At 35.4% G+C, this 19772-nt stretch overlaps 1 protein-coding gene across 6 annotated transcripts in view; it reads right to left on the bottom strand.

Annotated features, from left to right (window-relative positions):
* Positions 1 to 19772, bottom strand: part of DIAPH2 (diaphanous related formin 2) — a 992113-nt gene that overhangs the window by 916798 nt on the left and 55543 nt on the right. For all 6 annotated transcript variants that reach the window (XM_026483534.4, XM_057313012.1, XM_026483533.4 and 3 more), the window contains 2 exons: positions 18254 to 18430; positions 1632 to 1736 (listed from right to left, as the gene is read on the bottom strand). In XM_026483534.4, the coding sequence (XP_026339319.2) occupies positions 1632 to 1736; positions 18254 to 18430 (282 nt within the window). The remainder of the gene's footprint in view (positions 1 to 1631; positions 1737 to 18253; positions 18431 to 19772) is intronic.

Genomic DNA, 19772 nt, shown 5'->3' with positions numbered 1-19772 from the left:
ACGCAGAGTAAAAATCAGAAGGTTAAAGAGTAAGAGCTTTGTATAATCTTCATTATATTCAGTCCCACTTACATAAACAAAAACAACAAATGAGCCAGAAACACTAACCAAATCTTATCATTAAAAACACCACATGATTATTCATATATTATCTGTACTTTGCATTCAGATTTAATTATATAGATTTACTAGTGCATTTGCCTTTAGGTATTTGAAAAATAACACTAAATGTACATCCTGCATTTCCTAAAGCATTTTACTGTGAACAATAACTTGAGTGCAAAAATGAGAAGAGATTCATCACAATTTCAAAGTAAAACCCTATGCATCACCAAATTCTATTGAAAACGACGCTCGTGGCAAATTTCACTTATCACTTGAAACATATTTCTGCCCTTGGATACCAGAAGCAAATTAAAAAACATGCTGTTGCTCTGCTCTGGCAGAGCTGGAATGCGTTATGTTTAAATAGTTCAGCATTCAGATTTAGCTTGCTTAAACTACAATATGGAATCAATACGATCGTAGAATTCAGGGCAAAATGCACCAGTAATTGCCACTGCAATTACTGTACTGAAGTACCAGTAATAGGATAGCCAAATAATTTTAGAACATATTTGCCAAAAAGGAACGATTTTCTTTACTGGTCAACTTTTTAAATTTAAAATAAAGATTTTTTACATGTAAATTCATGTGTGTATTATTATTTATATACACACACATAATATACATGCCACACAAATAAAATCAATGTGTTTGTGTGATATATATATATATATATATATATATATAGTATACGTATGTGTGTCTACACACACAGTATATATACACATACATAGTGATTTTATGAAGTCTAGTTGTATAAAGCTTTTTCCTTTTAGAAATGTAAAAGATACATTTCACCATTTCACAAATATATTTTTTTCTTCCAAAAAGAAATAAAACCTGAAGTCTATTTTTGGAAGCACCTTAGGAAATAAACAAAGCCATATATCCCATTAAAACACTAAAGTTTTTCCTGCTGAAAACAAGTCTCTCCACAGAATTCTACTTTCAAGTCTTTTGAAACTCACACAGATTTCATCAAAGCTCCTTCCTATTAAGTACCCTTTCTTATATTAAATTAAGCTGTACAATAATAATTATGAGGTAGTTTGTATAGTTAGCATCACATAAAACAATGAAAAATAACTAAAACAGCATATTAAAAATATTGCTAAAATTTCATGCAAGGAGAAACCTGATATAAAGCTTTAATGGAAACGAAACTTGTGACTAGCCTATGTTTGTGTCTTTTCCCTCAAAATTCAAAATTTTCATATAACAAACAGTGTATTTAGTGGAATACCTACAAATTGCTGTCAATTTTTAGGACGTACACAAAACCACTGCCCCAAACTCAATGGGTTAACTCACAGCCTTCTATCCTTAGTCTGTATCGTTTAAAATAATGGAAGTCTAATTATAAGCAGTTTTTAAATACATACTAAGTGTGTAAAAATACACATAGAAATTTTTTCTGAATAGGCTGAGTACACTGAGGCAAGAACTTGAAGATCACAGGTTTGCTTATTTTTGAGCAGATAATGCTGAACTCATTATGGCAGTGCTGGGAAAGTGTCACTACTTACAGATTTGGCAGTGGCAGAAATATACTGGACAACCATCTCACGCTTGGTGGTAAAATCCTTGTTTCGTAAAGGAGCTTTACGTTCTTCATTAAGGTTCATGTCCTCCTGTTAGAAAGAACATCTATTGTGAGCATTTAAAAATTTCTGCTTGAGTTTCAAAAGTGATTAATAAATATTAATATTCTCTTTTAAAATAGTAAGTCATGCCGTGACTAACAACAATGATCACTTTGGTGGATCCTTCACTATTATTTTTCACCCCAGATACCATAACATAGTATAAATTTTACCATATATTCATGGTTCGTATCTCTACCTGGTCAACTAACAAGCAGAAAGAAAAAATATTTTTAAACTATTCCACAGAATAAATTGGCAGTTTTGTAGCATACATCAGATAACCTTAGCACGGATATTAATTTACCCTGATAGCAAAAATAAATAAACACTTTACTATTTGGCATATTCTCCCTTAGGATCACCATTATCAAGAAGAACAAATATGATTTTTAAACTCACAGGAAATATATATCTGTAATATGTCACTGAAGAAAAATTCTTGAGAAGTTGCTGGATTTGGAAAGCAAAAAAAAAAAAAATCAGAAATATAATCAGCAGTGTTGGGATGACAAAAATTACTCATTGGAGGAAAAAATATTCAGTTACAAGAATACATTGTTTTGAGGTTCAATAAGCTTTAATTTGGCTGGGAATCTTCCTTTATTATGTGATACACACATATATAATATTTTCATTAGACAAATTATTTTTCTTCATTTGTAAACTCATATTAGCCCTTACAACATATTAAGACACTCATGAGAGGTCACAAAATCAAGTTGTAAATAACTATGATTCAAAAAGCAACATCAGGAGCACCTGGGTGGCTCAGTCATTGAGCATCCAACTCTTGATTTCAGCTCAGGTCATGATCTCAGGGTCATGAGATCAAGCCCTGCAGCAGGCTCTGCGCTCAGCAGGGAGTCCACCTGAGATTCTCTCTCCCTCTGTCCTACCCCCACTCACACTCTCTCTTTTTCAAATAAATCATTAAAAAAAAGGCAACATCAAATGAAAAGACAATTTACAGAATGGGTGAAAATGTTTCCAAATCATGTCTTATAAGGACTTGTATCCAGAATATATAAATAACTCTCACAAATCAACAATAAAAAGACAACCCAAATACAAATGGGCAAAGGATTTGAATAGATATTTCTCTAAAGATTATATATAAATGGCTGGTAAGCACATGATGTTCTACATCATTATTCATTAGAGAAATGCAAATCAAAACCACAATGAGATACCACCTCACTCCCACTAGGATGGCTAGGATACAAAAAAATGATAATAACAAATGTTGGTGAAGATATGGAGAAACTGGAACCCTCAAACATTGCTGGTGAGAATGTGAAATGATCCAGCCACTCTGGAAAACAGTCTAGCAGTTCCTCAAAAAGTTAACACATAAAGTTGTCACATGACCCAGCTTATACTCAAAAATAATGAAGACACATGAGCACACAATAATTTGTACATGAACATTCATAGCAGTAGCATCAAAGACTGGAAACAATCCAAATGTCCATCAGTGATGAATGGATAAACAAATGTGATATGTCCAGACAATGGAATATTCGTTCATAAAGAAGAATGAAGTCCTAATAAATACTATAGCATGAATGAAACTTGAAATCACATTATGCTAAGTGAAAGAAACCAGTCACAAAAGACCACATGTTGTATGACTCCATTTATACTAAATGCTCAGAACTGGAAATCTATAAAGACAGAAAATAGATTAGTGGTTGCCAACAGCAGGAGAGGGGGAATGGGAGGACTGCAGTGTGACTGCTGATAAGTATGGTGTTTTTCTGGAGTGATAAAAATGTTCTGAAGTTGATTGTTGAGATAGTTTCATAACTCTTAGAATACACTAAAAAACACACATAAGTGTATATTTTGACAGTGAATTTTATATGAGTTGTATTTCAATTTTTTAAAAACCACTATTTTTATCCTTTTATTGTCTTAATTCTGGCCATTACTCTTTATTTAATCAAGGAAAGTAATGAGAAAAAACAAAATCAACATTATTTTAAAGACTCATATGTAAGAATGTGAGGGGGGAGAAAAGGATCCATGAAAAGAAATCAAGCTGCATCATCTATAGAATACTAACTTCAAAGACAGCAAGAATCTCTTGATCTGTATTTGCATGCATTGCAGTGACTCCTATGCTTTGTTCACAGTCAATATCTATAAATTGTTTATATATACAAAGGATCCTCCTTACCACCTCCGTCACTGTCTCTACCCCTATCTTTCCTATTTTATTTCCTTATTTCTCATTTGAGTATCAGCCTTCTGACTTGAAGACAGAAGACACCTTTTCTCCTCTCTCTCTCATTGGCTAGATCTAGCATTGTTGAGTCAAAGCAGAATCAGAGACACAGGCTGGATAGCACTTTTAATGTAGTCCACAGATGCTCATCTATGCTCGGAGTTGATTTCAACTAACAGAAAACCTACCACCTCACAGGCAGACAGGCAGCCCATCCCATATTAGGGAAGTTTAATTTTTCCCAAGTCTTACCTTGGAAGACTAAATGTGCAACAAAATATAGCGAGTTAAAATGGCAGGACTGTGTCATTAATTTTTCTTCTCTACTTTCTAAATATGGAATCATTTATTTACTGGACATGTACCATGCACCAAGGACTATGCTAGGCTGGCAAGGGGAGTGCAAATTGAAAGAAAGCTTGTACCCACAAGTTAAATGAATTTTTTATGAAGCACTTAAAACAATGCCTGATACTTAATAAATGCTATATTTGTTAAATAAATAAAAATAAATAATTCATGGTCTAGTAGGGAAAACATATATGCAACCAATTGTAACAGAGGCATGTATATGACACTTTGGGAACACAGAGGATGGATGGAAAGATCAAAGAAGTCTTTACCAGGATTTGGGTCTTAAAGGCTGAGAAAAATCTTAGTGAAGTCAAGGAGACTAGCAAGGAAACCACTGTGTCTTCTGTCATATTTGGCTGCTCGACAGCATTTAAATATGCTCTCTACATTTTAATACATCCTCACAGTGTCAGTCCCACCTAACGAAGGAAGAATCCATAAAAACTGCATTTGTCAGACTCCCTTATAACTAGAGTACAGATATGTGGCTTAGTTTCCACCAACGAAATGCATTTATAGGATGTGCAGATTCAGAAATGAACTATGTAAAGAAGCAGGCCACAAGTAAGCAATCCATTCTGCTGGCATGGGTGGCAACACAGGAGATATGGTTATGGAACTAATGGCAGCAGCTGCGTGTTTTTCATCACGACAGTTTGACCAAGTGGTTCTGGGACGGCAACAGCTCCTACATTGGATCAAATTTAAGTTGTGTGGTTCTGGAAGTTATTCCTATAATATTGTCTGAAGCCTGCTTCTGCAACCCTCCTGATTCAAGAGCTACCTACTGTCTCTAAATAATAGTTATATATAGCCAGAACAGATTCTCTTATGTCCAATAATTTGGGCTACTGAAGCAATTCAAGTGACTAGTGATAAGAGTGTGAACTAAGAGAGATGGTAGTCAGACTAGGCAGAGATTAATAAACTCGAGAACCATATAAATGTTATTTGAAGGCACCATTCTCTCCTTCAGGCTAAAGTATACCTACCTGCTTCAACTTATTTCCATTTGACATGGCTTAGTGTCCATATTTATTTTTCTCAAATACTCTATGGTTTGATAAATGCAAGGAAGGAAAGGACTACCACCTCCATCATCTTGAAATACTTTACCTCTATTAATTCAGCCTCTGATTTTATGACCGCTCATCATTCTGCTGACTCACAGTGTTTGTTTTCATCAAAACCGCTAAGCACTGCTCACATATGCTAGCCTAGGTTTCTACAGCCTCAAAATATTCTGGTTAAATTATAGTCTCCCACAAATGGATCTGCATCCCCCAAGTAGAATCAACTCGGAAATGCTAACAAGATTGAGTGTCTGTATCTGTACCCCTCACAGCCAGGCCTAAGAGTGCGGTACTGCCACCTGTGGCAGTCTCCTTCCAGTGATATTTCTACATTGTAATGAGCCTCCATTCAATTTTTAATGACATATACTGCTAAGATCAAGCCATCAGAGTAGAATCATGGAGGTAGGCAGAATAAGCATATGATTATAAACCTCAAAAGAATGCTGTCAGGTTTAAGGGTGATCATGCACATTAAGCCTGCTGTATATTAACTAGCCTTCAAAGAATGCTTTATTTTAATAATGCAAGGTTGTTTGTAGTTTTCCTACATACACTATGCTATTACACGTTTCCATTAGTTTGTTCACGATGCAGTTCTCTCTGCCTAGAATGCTGTCATCTTCACCACCCTCTCCCTCTAATAATCCTCACCCCATCTCATTCCACCACCCCACCCAAATCCTTTTCTGGTCAACTCTTAATCCTTCCAATTTATCTTCAAAGTTCCCCCTGAAACATCTTTTTTTTTTTTTTTTTTTTTAAGATTTTATTTATTTATTCGACAAAGAGAGACAGCCAGCGAGAGAGGGAACACAAGCAGGGGGAGTGGGAGAGGAAGAAGCAGGCTCATAGCGGAAGAGCCTGATGTGGGACTCGATCCCATAACACCGGGATCACGCCCTGAGCTGAAGGCAGACAATTAACCGCTGTGCCACCCAGGCGCCCCTCCCCCTGAAACATCTTAATTAGAAATTACTATCTACATTCTATTCTTCCATATTAATTCCTATATTGTAGCACTTAAACTAAAATTATCTGATAAATCCATCTCCCCTAAACTCTAAGCTAACTTGAAGGCAGAAACTGGGTCTTTTTATTTTTTATCTTTGCACTTCCAGCAAAAACCATAATTCCTGGAATGACTAAGCATTTAATAAATATTTGTTGAACCAATGTGATATTTAGGACTTTTTCTCTAAATATTTTAATTTGCTTTATAGCTACTGACATTTTTTTATGCCTATAAATTTGCCACATAGGCTGACTGAGAATAGGTACCATTTATATTAACAGAAGAGACCACAATGACTCATTTTATTCTTGTAGAAATAAGATGCACACTACATCAAAAACTAAGGTTGTACTGTATGGTGACTAGCATAAAAATTTTTTTTTAATTTTTTAAAAATTTAAAAATTTAAAAAAATAGGATGCATACTGCTAACTATGCAGCTAATATTTCCAAATCATTAACTCCAACCTTATAATACAATCATTAAACTAAACAGAGCAATACTCATAATTCTATGACATAACTGAATATGAAACTCTTCTAAACTCGCTAGTTCTTACACTACTCAAAACACAAAAGCAAGCTTTCAGTACAACAGTTAGAACTTCTACAATACATGAGAATATAGCATTTTGTAGTTTCAAAAAATGTTGTTTTAAGTCTAAATAATTGACCACTTTTATTTTTAAAGCCATATTTGTAAACACGAAACCATTCTTTTCTCCTTCCATACAAGCCATAGCAATGTTCCCATTACAGATAAATTCACTTCTTCAGCAAATAAACATCATATTCTTAAAGTTATTACTGAGGAGCCATGTGAGAACAGAGTCAAATGAGGCTAAAAGTTGAACCACCTGCCTATTCATTATCATATTCATGCATGCATTCTCACTCTCTCACTCTCCTTTTCCCTCTCTCCCCTCATAAATTTTTAAATGGTGACAGTATAATTTTGAAAACTTTCTCCTTATATTCCAACATCATTTTTTCTTTTAACTCTTCCACTATTTTTTCTATTTTGCATTACGAGAAGTAAATGTCAACCTTTTATATTTTACATTTCTTCTTCCCTATAAGAGAGAATACTTGTTTCTTCTTTCTATAAATTTGTTATAAATTTCTATGTATGCCCTACAAACTGTTTCTGTTTCTGCAACATGTCTTGATCCCAGTTTAAGGCTGTATTTCCCACTTGCTCTTTTAAAATCTGAACTTGACTTCACCATCAAATGCTTGCCTTCTTCCTTCTGCTTCTCAGTACTAACTATTCAAATATTCTTTAACTTCCATGTTGAGGGGAACGGTACCCCTGAATGGAATGAACCAATGATACGCTAGTACCTAAAAAAATATGCCCAAGCATGAATAATGATTATAGTTTTGATTTTATAGCATTCGTTTAATCTTTTCTAAATATACATTTCATAATTCCTCTAGCTTCTGTGAACTAGAAAGGATAAAACATTTCTAAAACTCTAATGAAATTACCAAGAATTTGCTCCATAATTAAATACTTGGCCAATTCTACCTGGCATTAAATAACTACCTCATGTTTTCAAAAGATCCAGTTAACTTTACCTATATAGACTGCAGTCATATAACATATAAAAGCTTAGATGGAAAACAAAGTTAAAGGAAAAAAACTGTCTAAATACATTATCTCTGCAAATAGTATAAAGCCAAAAGCAAGAAAAAAGCATGATATTGAATGAATGTTACTGAGTATGGCACAAAAACTCTTCATCTACTTCTGCTTTCAGGTCTTATTGGAGGTATGTAACTTCTAATACCTAAATATATTACTTTATCATCAGGCGGGTAAATTCAGAGCTTTTTCAATTTTCTCAGCAATAATTAAAATCATGTGATACATAATCCAGCACTTCAGTGAAGTTTTCTAAACTTAATGACATATGTTTAGAAGCTTCTTTTGAACTTTTCCTTTCATTAATAGCAAAAGACAAAGGTCCAGTGACATTGGGGAAACTCTTGGTAGAAGCTGCTGAAATACATGCTAAACAACATGGCATTAAACTAAAACACATTCATTCCTTTGTCAGCAAATACTGTCAGAAGACCCATAGAAATCATTGTTTAAGATTTACTAAAACAAGTAGAAAAATAACTCAGCGTGGGAGATTTATCACAAAGTTGAATGAAAACAGTTTTTCTAAACAACTCAGCTTATATTTTTTTTTAAAAGATTTTATTTATTTATTTGACAGAGATAGAGACAGCCAGCGAGAGAGGGAACACAAGCAGGGGGAGTGGGAGAGGAAGAAGCAGGCTCATAGCGGAAGAGCCTGATGTGGGGCTTGATCCCAGAAAGCCGGGATCACACCCTGAGCCGAAGGCAGACGCTTAACCACTGTGCCACCCAGGCGCCCCTCAGCTTATATTATTTGCCAGATTATTTCAATAATGAAATACAGAAACTTCTTTGAGTCACTAATGGAACAAAAAAAACATATTACCAATATAAATGATTTACTTAAAAAAAAAAAGATGTCTTATGAAAAAACTGTAAGTGGGAAGGATTCCTGAATAAAGTTACCCCAAATGTAAAATTTAAGCCATTGCAAGAAAGAAAATGGAAACCAAAGTACACAAAGTGCTACAGAGTCAAGAATGCAGAGAGTATTTATAATATCTTGAGATAGGAAGTGAGCATGAAAATATATTGTACCTCAAATATATTTCTGGGTACCTTGACAAAATATTTAGAAACTGCTGAAATTTAGCATGACAAGCATTTCTCATTTACAAAAACACTAGTAATCCCTTGAAAGTTTAACGATTAGTAAGAAAGTAACTACTTTTCAAATAAACTTCATTAAAAAAAGAAACACATTGGCAAACCCAACTTCAGTTTCCTTTACCATTCCATGACTCACCTCTTTCTCTTTCTTCCTGGCATTAGATGCAATGTCTACAGCAGACATGAGTAGACCAAACATAGAGGTGAAGGTCTCTACATCATGGATGTGGAAGTAAAAATTCAGAGTCTATGACCCTTATGAAACTAGCTGAAGCCCATTTTTTAAAGCGTATTTTGATCCATTTATTTAAAATTATAAAAATGCAACACTCCAAATTAGTTACAAGAACAACTGACTGTCATCAGGAAGATGGAAATTTACTAGCCATGGCTCAGCAGAAAACCTTTGCCTGATTCATAGATTGGACTGAGAAAAGCTAATACTATGATTTAATAAGTGTTGCTAACAATGTTCTTGTTCCACTTGGACCTACATATTTCTGTCAGATTTATGTTTCAACTACAACCGACATTAAACCAAATAACCAAATGAAATGAACTTGGAACTAAACCTTCTAATTACTGCCTTTTTAAAAATAAGACATAAAAAATAATGATACATTGACAGTGATCTCATCAAAAAGTTAATCATAACAGCAAAGGCTTTTGTACCATTAATAAATAAAATTTTAAATCATTTTAAAACCTTACTGATGTTTTTCTCTTGCTTTATTATGTCTGTATTTTACAATAGACATAGTATTAGTACATACATATACATATAAAATTTGTAAATAAAATACATTGGGGTTACGTGCCCAAACATACGTATTTTTTCGAGAAGTATAGTAAATCAAGAAGTTTAGAGACTAGTACACTAGTGCAGAGGTTGACAAATGTTCTCTATAAAGGGCCAGACAGTAAATGTTTTAGGCTCTGTGGGTCACAGGGTCTTTATCACAACTATTCAACTCTGCAGTTGTAACACAAAAGGAGCCACGAATGATATATAAACAAATGGCTATGGCTGCATTCAAAAATATTTATAAACACTGAATTTTATATAATTTTCATGTGCCCCAAAACAGTCTTCTTTTGATTTTTCTCAGCAATTTAAAAATACAAGGTTAAAACTTTTTTTTCAAACTATTCTTAAACTTTTGAGCCATACAAAATAAAATCCTAGAGGCTGGGATAGTGTATTTGTCATCTTTATGTTCCCCTGGACCTAACAAAGTACATGGCATTCAGCAGAGAGTTGTCAAATAAACCTCTCCATTTTCTTTTTAACAATTACACGTTATGTCCTGCTGTATCACCCCTATCAGAACGTAAGCTTCTTGACAGCAGGAGATTCCCTTGAGTTCTCTGCTCTTTTTTCCTCAGAGCTCAGAACAGTACCTAGGCATACAGAAGGCACTGGACCTTGATAAACTAAATTGTTCAAGCTCTGAGAATGCTTTAATGCCCAAAAATACTGAAAATTCATAAATGACATGAGGTTTCATAGTACATTCAGGTCTTCCCTGTTTCCTCCCTGAGCTCCTTCACTGGGTTAAGTGCCCACAGTAGCCTATTCACAGGTGTCCTACTACTATTGAAACCATTTTTTTACTTTCTTTTCTCCCTGACCAAACTCTGAGTTCTACAAAGGCGGTGGAGGTACTGCATTCATCTTTGTACCTCTAGCATGTAGCAACCTGAACACTGCACGTATAAAAAAAATGGTTGTGGGGGCGCCTGGGTGGCTCAGTCAGTTAAGCATCTGCCTTCAGCTCAGGTCATGATCCCAGGGTCCTGGGATCAAGCCCCACATCAGGCTTCCTGCTCAGCTGGGAGTCGGCTTCTCCCTCTCCCTTTGTCCCTCCCCCCACTCATGCTCTCTTTCTTGTTCACTTTCTCTCAAATAAAAAAGTATCTTTCAAAAAAATCGCTGTGGAAATATATTCATGGCAATAAATACTAGTGGAAACTTTCAAACAAAAAAATATATTTAGGAAAACATTTCTATGTACAAACCAAGAACAGAGGCAGTAAATTGCGAAGTTTACCAGCTACAATCAGGTAAATTTGCAAAACCTAATTCCTTTAATTTGTCTTCCTGGGACTCCTACCCTACTATTCTCTCAGTTGTGAACCTTGATGAAAATTATATTTCGTAAGGAAATTTTAAAGTGACCCGGATTTAGTTACCTTTTTAAAAAAAGATTTTATTTATTTATAAACAAAGAGTGGGGGAGGGACAGAGGGAAGGGGAGAGAGAATCTCAAGCAAACTCTGTGCTGAGTGTGGAGCTCAATGCAGGGCTCAATCTCACGAGCCTGAGATCATTCATGACCTTGATCCAAAATCAAGAGTTGGACTCTTAACTGACTGAGCCACCTAGGCACCCCTTAGTTACCTTTTAGACCTATTTACTGGGTAAGTTTTACTCCTCCTTTACAAGCTTTTCTTAGAATCTATGTAAGAAAATAAAATATATTATCTAGAAATGATGCTGGTGTTCTCTCAGTCTAATAATGTACAGTACGGACAATGGAAATGTAAGTGTAACCAATGGAAATTATGTGATCCAGACAATTTCTAAGGATCTAATCATTTCTGAAAACTATTTCCATGGCTTATTATAGATTTTAAGATTTAGTTTACCTTTATCTTATGGTAATTTACTATTAATTCAAATTACTAATGCTGACAGTAGTAAAAGATTCTCATCTAAGCTAACCAACTCCTAAAAGACTAATGTTGGATAATAAAGAAACCCAGGAGAGAGTCAGGGGAGAACAAGTACACTTGGGTTAAAGTACCACACCTGGGGACCAAAGTTACTTATTCCCTCTAAATTGATGAAGGCCAAAAGTGAGAAAACAAAAACTAAAAAGTTTTGGGATTATTTATGGCAGTCCTAGCAGACAGAGTGTGAGATAATTTAGTTTTTATTGCATATAACTATAATATCATTAAAATATGTCAAAAATGCAAACTATATTCATATAAATTGCTGAATAGAAACAAACTACAAAACAAATTTGCATGTGGAATCATATTAAAATGAGGCTGAAATGAAGTGTGCCTACAAATTAATCAAAAATCATCACTAGCCTCATCTTCTGCATATGACAAAACGATTTAATTACCTATGTTAGAACATAACTATATGAATCCAATATCACCAATGTAAGCTGGACTTCCACTCAATAGATCCTTCTGATAGTTAATAAAAATCAAATTCCAACCTGAGTTTCCAAGAAGTCTCTATATGTCTATTACAAAAGAGAAATAATACTCAAAAGGAAACACAAGTGTCCAGACATACCCCTCTCTTTGTTCTAACTGCATTAATTCAGTTTCTATAAAAATAAGTTACCACTACTAAATATTTAATAGTCCTTAAAAAGTATACTCAGTGTGCAAAAACCAGTTCAGTTATTCTCAAAGGCCATGAAACTCAAAGGCTATGTAAGCTCAAAGGCCATGAAACTTAGAATACTGAATAATTATTCAATTACACCAGTATTAGTGTACTTATTGTTAGAGTGGAAAGGAAGAGATATTTTACAAATCTAATTAGAAGCGATAAAAAATGCTTCTGATTAACATGGGAAAGGTTACAAATATGAACCTCATTCAAATTTGAATTTCAGGTTAAAGATGATATGTAATACTACCATAACTCAGTCATCTTTAACAGTTAGCAGGAAAAAAATATATAGTAGCATAATTGTTGTTTTGGTCCTACTACCTTTACCCACTTGTGAAACATTTGAAAACATGATTCTGGGCAGAGGAGGGGAACGAGAATCTTAAAGAGCAAGTATAATTTACTCCTGCGGCTAATTATAAAAATCATATAAAAACAAGTCTTTTTCATTCTTGAAAGTTTTAACAGAAATGCTTCCTAATTTTCAATTAATACTCAGTGATTATACTCTAAGTACAAAATTCAGTCTTACAAACTAATGAAGACATGCTGCTAATAAAGAGCATGTGCTTCATAAAATCATCATCTAAAACTTTCAGATTTGGAGTTTAAAATCTGTCAGTGATAGCCATTGATACCATTATGCAAACGATCCATCTATAATTGTTTCACTGAATATCTACAATATGAAAAGTGACATACCAATGGATAAAAGAGATGTCAAAATCAATGGAACATTAGTAATTTATGAATACACTAGTAAAGTAAAATCTAACCACTCAGACCTTTCGGCTAACTGAACTTGTTGCATGATTTTACTTAGCAATAAAGAATCAAGTGATTTTTAAAACAAGCTATTAGTAATGAAATAAGAGTTATAGTAATCAGAGTTAATATTTAAAAAATTATGTCCTATGGTAATTTCAGATTTAACCCAATATCCCCTATTATCTACGTTTACAAGCCTGTACAATGAGAACTGCTGTTTAGATATGATCCTCAAGCATAACAAGAGTTTCAATTATCAGAGTAAGATAGGATTATACTTGAATATTGCCTTTCATTATTTAAGCTTTTCACCAAAAGTCTTACCAAAATACATCACTACCCAGAAATTCCAAATAATAAATTTTATTAGCAGTTTCAAGGTAACTTATTTCTTGTCAAGCATCTCATGCATGATTACTGTGTATAATGTTGTGCTATTTTGTACAACTGTTTAGAATTTTTTACACCTCGGTATGTATCCTAAAACACATATTGAGTGTTTAGGTCAAATGGCCTAAATGTTTATTTGTAGTTCACTAAAGTGTAAAAAAGCCAATCAACAGAAATAGGACAATAAAAGGTGAGAATCAAGAAAAACAAGAGTACCATAATGGCCATCAAGTAGGACAAGAACATCTATTACCTTATTTTTACAAGGAAGGACACCTACAAAGAGTGAAATACAAGAAACTTCATGCTGGGAAATCTATTTGTCTTTTAGAAACAAAACCACTTAAGTGTCTTCTCCCAATCAATTTAGATAATGGCATTTTAACAGTTTTCCATTATAAATTTTCCACCTCTTTCTTTTCAACTGATGCTTTGTAAAAGGAAGTCACAGACAACTTTCCATCATCAGTAGGAAATAATCCATCCCAAACTGGCTTTGCCTACTAACCAATATACTTCTGAGTTGCCTTCTACTTCCACTGAGTATGTGTGCAAAGAAAACGTGTTAATATTATATTTAGCTTAAATGAAACATTATTAAAGATAGATGTTACAAGGGACACCTGGGTGGCTCAGTTGATTAAGCATCTGCCTTCAGCTCAGGTCATGATCCTGGGGTCCTGGGATAAAGCCCTGTGTTGGGCTCCCTGCTCAGCAGGGAGCCTGCTTCTCCCTCTCCCTTTGCCATTCCTCCTGCTTGTGCTTTCTCTCTCTCTCTCTCAAATAAATAAATAAAATATTTTTTAAAAAAGATAGATGCTACAAAAATGCCATTTTTTTTACATTTTTATGTGCCTAAATTTATGTTCCAGCTCAGCCACTTACTAGCTTAGGCAAGTTACAAAACCAATTTGTTCAGACTCTCTCTTAGATTCAATTTCCTCATCTAAAAATGGAGTAAAATTGTCGCCTACTTTGTGGCATTTTCATAAGGATCTACTGAAATAATACATATAATCTATTTAGTTACCTGCCAGGCCAGTAAGGACACAGTAAATGAAAGCTATGATAATTCATAAAATAACTTCTTTGCTGTAAATTAATTATGGTCAAACTAAAGATAACAGAAAATACATAATGTTCAATGTACAAGCACACTCCTCCCAAAGAAGAGATAATCCTTAAAAAATATTTACTGATCCTTTCGTTCCTTTTGATCAAATCATATTTATCCAACTTCTTATTCGGAAATTCCCATGGAAAGAAAAATTCCCAATAGAGAAAACGTGGCTCTAAGTTTAAATCACATTTATGAATCCACGAGTAAATTTTTTTAAAAACACGCATTTAAAAAAAAATAAAGAAAAATAAATAAAAACACACATTTAAAGAGGAAAGTGGTAATATTCTCATTAAAAATTAGAATATTCAAACAAAACAGAAATGTTATAAAAAGTTTTAAAACACTGTACACAAACTGAAAAATTTAGAAATCACCAAGAATCACTTTTGCCGAGGGCTACAATTATGAAACAGGCAGGTGCATGTCTGAAACAGAGTGAGCAAATGGGGAGAGTAGCATAGGAAGATATCAAAGAGGTAAGGTGGGGATCAGATCACACAGGGCCTTATAGGCTATTATAAGTGTACTGGCATTTGTACACCAAGTGAAATGGGAGCCATGGGAGAGATTTGAGAAGCTAACTGATATGATATTGTTCAGGATTTAAATGGGTAATATTTTTGTATTGAAAATATACTGTAGAGGGTCATGGTGAAACATGGAGACCAATTAAGAGTTGTAGTAGTCCCGGGTGCCTGGGTGGCTCAGTCGTTGAGCGTCTGCCTTTGGCTCAGGGCGTGATCCCAGGGTCCTGAGATCAAAACCCACATCAGGCTCCTCTGCTGGGAGCCTGCTTCTTCCTCTCCCGCTCCCCCTGCTTGTGTTGACTCTCTCACTGGCTGTCTCTCTCTGTCAAATAAATAAATAAAATATTTAAAAAAAAAAAAAAAGAGTTGTAGTAGTCCTACAGTCCCACCACTATTGTGGCAGCCCAGGTAAGATTTCAGCTTGTATGGGACCAGTGAAGGTGATAAGAAATGGTCAGCTATTCCAAGTACCTTACTTTGAATGAAGAGTTAATGAGTTACCAAATGAATTAAAGGTAAGAAAAAAATAGTTAAAAGACAGTTCCAAAGACTTTAGCCTGAGTAACTGGACAGACAGATATACCATCAGCTGAGAAGGGGAAGACACTGAGAGGAGCAGGTTTGGAGGAGAATATCAGCAGTTCCATTTTGAATATATTACTTCGGAGAACTCTACCGATTATCCAAGGTGAGATGTTGATTTTGAAGTCTGATATATGAGTCTAGAGTTCAGACATTAGGACTAGGCCAGAGGCAAATCTGAGAACTGTGAGCACACAAATGGGATTTAAAAGCATAGTACTGGTTGTAATTACCAAAGAAGATAAGGTAGAAAGAGGAAAAGATGTCCAAGCACTGATCCCTGGGCCTCTACTTTAAAGGTTGAGAACATGAAAAGGAATCTGTAAAGAAGATTGAAAAGAAGCCACCAAAGAAGCAGGAGGAAAACCAAATCAATTTTGGGAGTATGGGAGGGAGAAAGCATTTCAAACTGGAGAGTATGATCAACTGTATCAAATGCTACTGCTAGGTCAATTAAGATGTTTTATCTCTGTGGTAAGGCTGTCACCGATGTCTTCTACTCTTTTCTCAATCCCAGTGAGTATACTTATGATCATTGCATTAAATTCTCCATCAGGCATGTAACTTATATCTGTTTCACTTAGATTTGTAGCCAAGGCCTCATCTTGTTCTTTCATTTGGGATAAATTCCTTCATCTTTGCATTTTCTCTAAGTCTCTGTCTCCTTCTCTGTGTTAGAAAATCCAGTTATGTCTCCTGCTCCTGCAAGTAATGGCCTTATGAAGAAGAGGTCACGTAGTGTCCAAGGCCTGGAGCTTCAGGGAGTGTCTCTGGTATGTGCTACATGTACTCTGCTGTTGTTTTGGGGCTGCTCTATCCTTCAGGCCAGTATTCTGTACATGGTATTCTCCTTGTCTGCTGTGGCCAGTGTTTCGTCCCTGGCCTGAATGTGTCGAGTTTAACCAGGTGTGCTCTGGTCTGCTCTGGTCGGCTCTGGTCTGCTTATGAAATGAGTCTTTTCACCACCTCCACTGGAACTGAGGCCCTGCAAAACTCTCTGGTCAGGAGATGTGGTGAGGTCAGAGGTTTATGCTGGTGTTCTGGAGGTTAGGCCCACCATGCTGGTCCTGAAGCAAGCTTGAGAAGGGCAGCTCCAATGGAGCACAGAGGGGTGGGGCTTGGTGTAAGTAAATTATACAGCCAGTGTTGGTACTGTGTTGCTTTCAGCAGTTGGCTCACTTTTTATGGTGTTATGTGTGGGGGGAGGGGAATGGCTCCAGCCAGCTCCTTTTTCCCAGAGAGGTGTCTCAGTGAATGCTGCTTCTCAGGGGCAAGCTCAGAGGATAGCAAATAATCCCCATGCTTTCCAGGTGCTTTTCAGATCGCTGTTTCCATGCCATGTCCTTGGGATGTTTACCTGCCTTCTCTCCAGGAGCAGGGTGGTATCCTCAGGGCTCTATCCCAGCCAAGCTTGCTGACCTTCAAAACTCCAGGCTTCAATCCCTACTGCTTGCAAGAACTCATGAAATTCAGCCCCTCTTGTTTTCCAAAGCCAAAGGCTTTGGGGAAACATTCTCCATGTACATCCCCCCATGTGCTTCTCTTTCTCTCTCTCAGTCTCTCTCTAGCCCTTCTCTAGACCAGAGCTCCCTCCCCTCCTCAGTAACTTTGATCCATTTTTCCCCTAAACCACATCTCTGCACTTCCTACCTTCTTTAATGTGGCCTCTTCTCTCCCTTTATTTGTAGAGTTTGTTCTGTCAGTCTTCAGGTCAATTTCTGAAGTATTTAGAATGATTTGATAGTTATCTACTTGTGTTCATGGGATGAATTGAGCCTAGGGTCCTCCTACTCCACTGCCATCTTCCTTCTCTTCCCAGGCATTGTTTCTCCTCTATGTTTTTTGTTTTTTCATTTTTGGTTTTTTACCCTCTGTCTTCCCAACTCTATTTCATATACCCAACAAGATACCTTGTGTTGTTTTCAGCAAAGTGAAATTTGGCCTGTTTTACTTCACAGAAACGGAAACGCAAATTAGTTAATTAAAAAACTGATTCAATATGCCAGAGACTATAAAATACTAGGGAACACAAATAAATAAGAGAGCCCCTGCTTTCTGGATCTCACTGTAGAAGTAATAGGTTAGGATGTTTTAGTTCAAAAAACAGATACTTCTGAAAATAGTTCTGTTTTATCAACAGGTTTCTGGTCTCTCTCTTACATGATATAAACACAGTCCATACAAATGTAACTACTTAAAACCCCATGCCACTTTGGACACACGAATTTTAGAATTACAACAAAAGCAGGGGTCTAACTTACCATCATTTTCTCAAACAGATCCAGTACTTCCTTTTCCGACAAATTCAAAGATCGTTCATCATATAATGGCTGAGCTGCTGGAAACTCACTCATTGCAACTTGAGAATCAATAGGATGTTGAATAAGAGGTTTTTCTTTTTTGACAGTAGATTTTCTAAAATTTGTAATTCGGTCACGCTACAAAGAAAAAAATAAGAAACTCTAAGACAGAAACCCAGAATCACAAATATGAACTACTGAAACATCAAAATAGCATTTAGTGTAATGTATATCATTACTGTCTTTTGACAAACTCTTAAGCAACAAGCTCCAGTTAGAGATTGTACAATTTTGAAAACTTGTAGTAGTTCTCCAGTCTCAGAAGTCTGAGGTGTGAAAAGTATTCCTCTAAAGTAAACCTAGTCCCTTATTTCTGTTTTACACAGTAAGTAGGTAAAAAAAAAAAAAAAAAGTCCTGCGTCAAAGTCACGTGGTTGTTTAAGGGAGATGTAGCTTTGGTGGCAACTCTTGAACTACAAGAAATAAAGAAAGGAAATAAAAAGAGCACTAATATTCAATTCTAAGAGGGAAACTATAGTAATGTTTCTCTCTTCAAAGTGCCAAAAATTGTGACAAGTATACTTTGTCAGCATAGAGGCTGAGTATAATGGTTAAGAACATACACTCTGAAGCCAGACTGCCTGGGTTTGAATCTACCCTTTCCTAGCTGAGGAATCCTGTGCAAATTACGTGTGCTCTGTTTCCTAATCTCTAAAATACAGATAACAAGGGGCGTCTGGGTGGCTCTTTCAGGTAAGTGTCCATCTCGATTTCAGCTCAGTCATCACATAGGGGTTATGAGATCAAGCCCCACATAGGGCTCCATGCTCAGTGGGGAGTCTGCTTGAGATTCTCTCTCTCTTTCCCTAAAATAAATAAATAAAGTCTTTAAAATACAAGTTAATAAATGTTAAGTAAATAATGATATTACCTATACCACAGAGTTATTCTGAGATTTAAATAAATTGATATGTTTAGTGCACTTAGCTGCTATTTATTATTATTATTGCTGTTACTATTATTTCCCTTACTTTTTTCCCCTAAAAACTGGGAATAACAAGACATCACCTTTTCCATTTAATGGCAATGTTAACATACATAGAAATATCTTATTCCTACATACTATTATAAAGAACTTGATGTTTTATGGATATTGACTCTGAAACTTTGATCCCATGTACAATCTCTAATAATTAAGCACAATCTCTAATAATTAGCTTGCTATTTCACATAGAGTGTATTAATGACTCCAGGTACATGTAAACAGCCCAATCTGTTTTATAAACCCGAAAACATTAGACCTCAAAAATTAGTAATGTCCATAAAACTGAATGCAACTCAGTTTTATTCTGGTTTCTGTTAGAAAGCACATGCATACCATCAACTCATGTTAAACAAGCACATGTGTTAGATGTGAGGACAGTAATCTTCACTGCCATGTTACTGAGTCCTTATAAATTATTTCAACAATACAAACTGC

Source organism: Ursus arctos, chromosome X, assembly GCF_023065955.2.
Source record: "Ursus arctos isolate Adak ecotype North America chromosome X, UrsArc2.0, whole genome shotgun sequence".
Lineage (NCBI taxonomy): Eukaryota > Metazoa > Chordata > Mammalia > Carnivora > Ursidae > Ursus > Ursus arctos.
This window is presented reverse-complemented; position numbering and strand designations above follow the sequence as displayed.